The sequence below is a fragment of the Arachis stenosperma genome, chromosome 8 (assembly GCF_014773155.1).
Source record: "Arachis stenosperma cultivar V10309 chromosome 8, arast.V10309.gnm1.PFL2, whole genome shotgun sequence".
Lineage (NCBI taxonomy): Eukaryota > Viridiplantae > Streptophyta > Magnoliopsida > Fabales > Fabaceae > Arachis > Arachis stenosperma.
Genome location: NC_080384.1, coordinates 44,447,989 through 44,456,838, shown reverse-complemented (window position 1 = coordinate 44,456,838; position 8,850 = coordinate 44,447,989). Strand labels below are relative to the sequence as shown.

At 28.9% G+C, this 8,850-nt stretch overlaps 1 protein-coding gene across 1 annotated transcript; it reads right to left on the bottom strand.

Moving 5' to 3' along the window:
• Nucleotides 1-6,068: 6,068 nt before the first annotated feature.
• LOC130944119 (MLP-like protein 34) lies at nt 6,069-8,524 on the bottom strand. The gene is made up of 2 exons (XM_057872285.1): nt 8,234-8,524; nt 6,069-6,543 (listed from the first exon to the last, which is right to left on the bottom strand). The coding sequence occupies exons 1-2, from the start codon at nt 8,421-8,423 to the stop codon at nt 6,272-6,274; spliced, it is 462 nt and encodes a 153-aa protein (XP_057728268.1). The 5' UTR covers nt 8,424-8,524; the 3' UTR covers nt 6,069-6,271.
• Nucleotides 8,525-8,850: the final 326 nt, after the last annotated feature.

Sequence of the window (8,850 nt, the reverse complement as noted above, 5' to 3'; positions counted from 1 at the left end):
ACAATGTGATTAACAATGGATTAATAAGATTAGAATCAAAATTAAAATTGGTGGATTAATAAAATCAGAATCAGAAACAATGTGATTAACAATCTGATTAACAAAATCAGAAATAGAAGTAGAATTGAAACCCTAGGGATGATAGGTTTTCCAAACCTTGTGAAAATCAGTGGTGGTGGTAATGGAAAAGACTTGGCAGAGGACATCATTGTTGTGGCAATAGCGGTGTAGGAGGGTGAGAGTGCAGTTGAGGGGACGCTCATTAAGGATTGGACAATGGCAGCGCAGATGACGAAGCAGAGGTTGTCGCAGAGGAGATGGACCTTCATGGTGAGTTCGACGAAGTCGCATCTCCTCTCTCCCTAGCAAGCTCTCTCTCCCTCTGGTTCTTATTCCCGACAGCGACGGCGGCTCCAAGCTTCACTGGCGCCATCTGTAACAGTCCAGACCAGCCGTTAGCATGATATTGTCCGCTTTGGCACACAAGGCCTCACGGTTTTACCTTTGACGATAGGGATGATAGCCAAAGCCCCTCACACTCACTCGTCAAAATGCGTCTTGGTAGGGAGAGGTATCTACACCCTTATACGACATGCTTCGTTCCCCTCCCCAACCGATGTGGGACCTTACATCTTTCATTCTTGCTCACCAATTGTTTAAGAAAATGTCAACTATAGCTATGGAGTAGAATTTCACTCTTTGCTTAGGGGTTGGATAATTGGAGACACTTGAATTGTTGAAGTCTCTTGTTGATTGCTAATTGATTTGAATGACACTAACTCTAGTCTCTCCCTAGGATTAGACTCGGACTTGTGTACTCAAATTGATTATCTCTACTTGACTTTTCTCCATAGTTAGAGGTTAACTAAGTGGAGCAATAACCAATTGATGTCACAATTGATGGAGATAACAATGATAGAAATTCCAATTCCCAACCCTAGCCAAGGCTTTTATATAGATTGATTGTCACTAACTCTTGCTTAGTTCAATCTCTTGTGTCCTTTAGCTTGGTTGATTACTTGTTCATTGCTTTTACGCAAGCTTGTTTACATTTCTCATCTTCAACCTCAAACACCAAGAGAACTCCTAACCAATGATGTGCATCTTAGGACAACTCTTAGAGAGAACGACTCGGGACTAATACTCTCGGTTATTGATTTGAATTGTGGACACACACTTTCTTTGTTTGATGCGATATAGCTTGTTGGTTTAGACTATACTCACGACGAACTTATTTGGTAAAATTCTATACCGACAAAATATAGCTCATCAACGACTCTGCTCCTCAACGGCGATGATGGCTTCGCGGTGAGGATGCTACTGGGTGCGGCAGCAACGCACGACTTTCCTCCTCCTTCACGTCTCCCTTTCTCTCGCCTCAGATCTGATTCGTGACGGCGGCAACAACAGGACGTGGCGGCAGCAAGCTCCTCCCCCCTTCTCTGGTGTGCGACAGCGTCCCTTCCTCCTCTTCTCTTGCGCTGCTTCGATGGGTCAACAGTGACGGAGTTACGGCGCAAGCTCTCTCTTCTTGATAACACAGTGGCGGCAACGGTTCGATAGCAGGTTTACAGTGACACAGAAAGCTTCGACGGCGACAAATCATTGGCGACGTGGTAGTGCAACGGCAAGCATGGATGGTGGCAGATCGATCGTGATGGAGGCAGTAACGTGGGCTACATCTCCTCTTCACTTTCGGACGTGGGTTCTCTCTCACTCTCTGAATCTCGTTTCTTTCTTTCTTCTCTGTACCATTGGGGGAAAATGCTAGGGTTGAGGGATGAAGCTGAATGAGTGAAAGGGGAAAACGGGGCTGGGGTAAGGGGTAACTGGGTTAAGGTTTCTCTATTTGGGAAATTAGGATTTGTGATTTAATTTGGGAATTAGGGTTAGAAATTAGAGATTTTATAAAAGAATAAAGGATAGATATGAATAGATATTTTGATAAAATTAGAGGGTAGAGTAATTTAAAACCAAATATACTTCATTCAAAATATTTAAAAATATTATTTATCAACATATTACTGAGTTCAATTAATTAGTTCTAATTTAAATTATAAAATAAATATATTAATCACATTTTATAAAATATAGTTTTTATTATTTTTCTATTATCCGAATCTTAATTTCAAATTATATTAAATAATCAGTTATGGTAAAATTACACAATAATATTAATTATTTTAAATTTAAAGTATTTATAAAATTAATTTAACAATTTTTAATAAATTATTCTCTAAAAAAAGAACTTGAATTAAATCATAAATTATTTATAATAGAAGTTACTTAAATTAATTTATACAATTTTTTTTTATTTTTCAATTATCGAAATTATGTAAAATATTCAATTATAATAAAGAGTATATAAAAATTTTAATTAATTTAAATTTTATTTATCATAAAACTCTATTTAATTACCATCAATAAAATAATTTTTTAAAAATAAAATCCTCAACAATTATAATAAGCCATAAATAATTCATTATGTAATTTTTTTAAAACTTGGATTGTTACATATAACACTAATAAAAACCTTAGTAAAAAAATTATAATTTAACATACTAATTAATATTATAAGAATATAATTTAATTAATTATATTTTTATTTTATATATTTATTTATAATTTTATATTATTATATAATTATTTGATTTTTTTGTTGAATTACGATTAAATCTATTAAACTTTTAAACTGATAAATTAATAACCGATTCGATTTTCATAACGACCTTAATTACAAAATGCTATGTTATGTACAAAATTTCTAGAATGTAGTTGGCCTTTTTTTTTTAAACAAAACAAAATATGATAATTTTATAAGAGAAAGTTAGAATGGGCCAAAAAATGGACCAAACAAACGAGTAAATATTTTTCTTTGAAAAAAAAATTACATTTTGGTCAACCGCTTTAATTTTTAACAATTTACTACTATTTAGATTATTATCTACATACAATTAAGGATGATAATATAAACCGATGATCCAACTAGATCTGCTTCATTTTGTCTTATTTAGAGCAGAATATTAATTTTTAATTGTTAACTAGATTTTGAGACAAAAATAAATAAAACCTCCTAATTACTTTTGTATCGGTGTAGATAGTAATGATTCTGCTTTAAACTTCTTATAATATCCACTATAAACATCAAATACATTATTATTATTATTATTATTATTATTATTATTATTATTATTAATGTATTTGAGATTCATAATGGATATTATGAGCAAGTTTGAAGCAGGACCATAATAATAATAATAATATAAAACATACTTCATGAATCCTAATTTCTAATCCATATACAACCACTGCAAGAAAAATGTTCTGTTGCCATTCTTTATGCACTTTGTTTGGTTACATTTTCTCTCCTTTTTCGTGTATTTTTATTTGTTTTTTTTTTTTATTTTGAGAAGTACATCAATACATCATCATCACTATCTATATTCTTCTTTTCACCAATTTCATCTCAATTTTCTCTCTTTCTATGTATTTTGTATATAATTATTAGAACTAAATTGATAATCAACTCAATCATATGGCTGAATCACTAAATTATTAATTTAACTAATAAATCACTAATTTATTCAATTAATTCGATCATAATTAAAAAAATATAAAATTATATAAATAAAATTAAAATAATATCTTAAAATTTAAAATATAAGTCTTTACTAATAAATATTAATAAAAGAGTGATATCAATTTTTAAACATAACTAATGATCTAAAAAAATTATCCAACAACAAAAAATTTATCTAGCAAATTGTCAACTCAAAGTCTCCAAATATTATCCAGCAACAAAAAAATTATCCAACAAATATTGAACTTTGTTATCCAGTAAGTATTTAAATTTTTTCAAGTTCAACAACTCTAAACCAAATACAAAAGCAACATTAACCAAATTTAATAATAATTTTAAGTTTCTAATTCAAATTTTTTTAAGTTCAACAACTCTAAAACCAAATACAATAACAACATTAATCAAACTCAATAACAATTCTAAGTTTCTAACTCAATCTCTCTCTAATTCAACAATTCTAAAACCAACAACAGCAACAACTACCAGATTATTCAACAACAATTCTCGTGAAAGAACAGAGTAAAAAATTTGAAAGGAACTCACCTGATTGATTGGTTTCGACACCGCGACTGGCGCGACACAAGATGATGACAACCACAACCCGATGGAGCAGTTGCTGCTTGACTAATTCCATTGGCTTCTATCGCCGACGAACCGAACGCAGGGCACAGGACCGCGACAACGACCGAGGTAAAGGGACGAGGTGAGAGACTGAGAGAGCGATGAAGTGAGGCCACAAGAGACTAAGTGTGACGGCTGTCGAGGTGAGGGGAGAGACGAGAGGGTGGCGAGGTCAAGGTGAGGCCGTGAGCCTGTGAGTGAAGGACTACTGAGTACTGAGTGCCGACTGATGAGTTCGAGAGACAGAGAGAGCACAGAGATGAGGTTAGCTAGGTTGGGAGGATTCCACTCATAGTTATAAAAAATACTGAGTACTCAGATTTGGACATTAGAATTTCATTATAAGGAAAATGGGGCGTCTGAAACGACGCCGTTTTAGGTATTAGAAAATAATAATAATAAACACAATTCAGACCGAGTTAAATTAACTATTGACCGGATCACCAAATTTTATGAAAATCTGTTGGGTTAAACCAAATTTAATCGAATTTACTGTACAGTTAATTTAACGAATGATTCGGTCCAATTAGATGACCGAATAACTGGATTTTCGATCTATCCAACCAAATCAAACTGGGTCTAATAACTATGTTCCCATGTGTCTTCCTAACCTCCTCTTCTCTTCTTTATCGGTTATTATTCATCTTTGCTTTACATCACAATGTGTAATGAAATGAATAATAGGATACATAATTACTATATATTCATAACATATATAGGTAATGAAAAAGTAAAATATGTTTTGTTATGTTGTCATCTCTAAACATCTAAACAAAATAGTGGTGAAATAAAATTTTTAATGGTTGATGTAAACATATGATAGTATCAAATTTTAAATATAAAAATTATTTATGATTTTAAATAATATATTAAGTGATATCAAAATATTTTTGAGTAAAATATCAAAACTAACTATCAAACTATATAGATTATGATACTAATAAATCTGATTATGAATTAAAATTAAATTATACCCACATACATCGATTTAGATGGGCTGTATTTTACAAATTATCCAAATTTTAAAAAAATATTCAAAAATTTTAAATTATTCTTCCTAATCTAACATAACTATCTCCAAACTCTAATCTTATTTCATTCTCAAATTCTAACTCTTTGCTTGAAAAATTTAACAGATTTGTCATTGATAGTAATCGAATTAATATCGATATAGTATTCATTAAAAATTAGAATTAGAGATAGTAAAAATGATGCAATTAGAAAAGAGTTAAGATCATAAGGTGATCCACCAATAATGAGATTCCTAGCGGCCTTGTTCGAAGAAGAAGAGAAAGCAGGAACTTAGGAACAATGTTGTAAATTGAAGAGATTTGAACAAACAAAAAAAGTGTGTTTTTCCAAGAGCTAATTCTTCTTTGATGATTCCTTTGAATTTAACAAGCAGTGGAATTTAAAACAATGCAGAGTTGGCAGAGAGAGGTTGGAGGTAGTGGTGTAGAGAAGGATATTGAAGTGGTGGCGGTTGAGAAATAGAAATTGAAAGTTGAGTAAGGTTAGAGTTTTAAAATTGTTAGGTTAATAATTAGATTAGGAAAAGTAGTTTGAGAATTTTAAATAATTTTTTTAAGTTCGAACAGTGTATTAAGAGAACCTATTTTTTATAGATATAAATAGATTTTAATTTTTTTTATTATCAGATTTGTCAACGTAATAATTTTTCGTAATTAAGTTTAATATTTTACTTAATATTTATATTATTTAAGTTCATCAATTAGTTCTTAGTGATGGATCCTACTATATAATAATTTTAATTACCAAAATAGAAAGCATGTGAATATCCAATTTTTATTTGTAATACAATTACATAAACTTTTTTCCTCATACATACACGTACATAAGTGTAATGAAGAAGCAAAGAAATATCATCAACAATAATATATATAAACATATCCAAGTCGATTATTAATCCATTCAAACAAAGGATAGCAGACGATGCAAACATTCATCCATATTATTCTTCATGACTAAATTCATGCAGTTTAATTAGATAAGTACACACTTTATTAACTTATTAATTCTTAAACACCTTCTTTTCTTAATTAATGTAGCTTATGCCTCGAGAAGATGAGCATCCAGTTCTTTAGCACATTTGTCAAAGTATTCCATGTAGCCATATGGAGCTTCAACATCATCATTGACCTTCTCATATTCAACTGTCCATTTAGTCGAAGTACCTCCATTATTGTTCTCAATAACTTGAAAGATAAGCTTAAAGGCCTTATAGTATTGATCAATATCTCCATCAAAAAATTTGTATACGGCTGTCTTGTTCTGCTCATCAATGCTTTCAATAGTCTCTTTGCATGTAGTTACTTTACCATCTATTATTATCGTGAAGCATCAACAAATTTAAGTAAAAAAGAAAAATATATATAAGATTAAATATAATTTTACTCTTGATAAACAGGTCAATGTCTATAAAATATTGGGAAAATAAACTATTTTTTGCATGTGAACCCAAATTTTATCGCTATATCTCTTTACACCCATTTATTTTCTCTCTTGTGGTAATTTCTCTTCACTTTTTGTTTTCCTTTTCAATTCATGATGTTCTTCATTTCATAACATCTTCTCCCCACATTTTATTATTATTATTATTATTATTATTATTATTATTATTATTATTGTGCTATTTTGTTTTTTCTTCTTTTTTTAACATAAAATATCAATTTTATTTAAAAAAAAGTTTCATTTTTTTTTGTTTTTCAAGTTATGACATTTGTTTTCAAAGATTTGCACATTTGTTTTTTTTTTAAGTTACTACCAGCTTTTTTCGGAATATATGTAAATTTTTAGATGAAATATGAGTGTAAAATTAGTATAAGATCCTAAAAATGTTTGCTTCCATTTCGGTCCTACCTTTCTCTAATTTTTCATGCTTATTATATATAAGTAATAACAACAAAAAAGAATACGCGTTTGTCTTAAAATGAAAGAAAAGTATGTTATTTTTTTGTAATTATAATTATAAGTAAATCTCTTTCTAATTCCTATCAATATCACCATTCAACACAATCTAATGAACCGAGAGAAAAAAAACTTAGTATTTGAAAAGAAGCCATCAATACCAACAAAGAAATTAGAACAAAACTAAACTGACTCATATATTCATTGGGATAAAAAACGTTTTTAAGTGAACAAAAGAATTATGAAAATAGTAATGCTAGAGAACTAATTTTTTTAAGGTTATTTTATATATTTTAAATTTTTTATCTTAGATTATAAATACTTAATTTTAAATCTTAAATTATATCTAAATCCTAAATATTTTAAAAAATTAGAATTAACAAAAAATTAATTAATATTGACTAACTAAAAATGAGTTTTTTATTATATTTTGGCTTCATAAATATATTGATTAAATTCCAAATAATTGTTTTTTGATAACTTGACGATAGTAATAAAATTTAGAAATAGTTGCACATCACAAATACAAATGATTTTTATACATGTTTTGAGCAAAACTTCATTCGGAGAAAGTACCCCCACAACCTATTCTAAGGTGCACGCATCATGTATATATAGTTCTATTGGTTGATAATCAAGATCAATAACAATAGAAGAAAAAAAGATGTATTAATTAATTCAAATAAAAAAAGACAAATTATATAATCATCTTTTATACTTAAAACTGTATTAATTATTTTATTAAAAAAATCTAGAAAGTCAATACTTTTATTAATATTTGACTAGTATTTAATCAGTAAAAAATAGTGAATAATTTTATACTATTAGATATAATCTCACATTATTAAAAATATTAATAATAATTAATTAATGACAATAAATTATAAAATTTATTAACCTCTTAACATTTCTCTTTTATTAATACTATATGACTTAATTATTTTAATAACTAAATTTAATTAAATTAGTTTAATAATTTATTAACACAATAAATATTAATTAAAAAAAAACACATAAAAGAATAAAAAAGGCTTCGTAGTTATAAAAATAACTTATTCTCCAAAGTTTCTCTAACAGAATGTGATAACATGAAGTGATTATTACCTATGACATAAGTCCAGTGTTTGACGGAACCACCGACAGAGTGCCAGTCATGACCTTCATGCAGCTTGGTGGCATGCACTCTTTCACAGACGTTTTGAATATGATGTTGTTTCTTTGTCACGAGGTCAAAGAACTTTGAAGCAGGTGAGTGGACTGCAATTTCAGTGCTAAGCTTACCAGTTAGTGCCATCTCTTAATTAAAAAGGAAACAACTAATATGAAGTAGGAACAAATTAATACTAGACCAGAGATGCAAGGGGAATAGTCTTACAAGACTTTTATATGGAAATACAAGCCTCCTACTATATATATTCTCAAGTAGCTTAGCTCGCCGCAATTAATATTATTGGTTTTTAGAGAATAAAGTAAGATTTTTTATTATTAAATATTTTTTTTTTATATTTTGTCTTAATCTCACTTATAAAATAAATAATAATAGATTATATTTTATTCTTTAAAGTGAAGTTTAAAATTTAGAAGATTTAAATCTATTGTCAAGTAACTCTCCACAATTAATATTATTGCTGCTAGTTTAAAGATTTAATCACTAAAAGTAGTATAATTACAAATTAATTTTTTTTTATTAAAAAATATAAAAGATTTAAAATTTTAATATG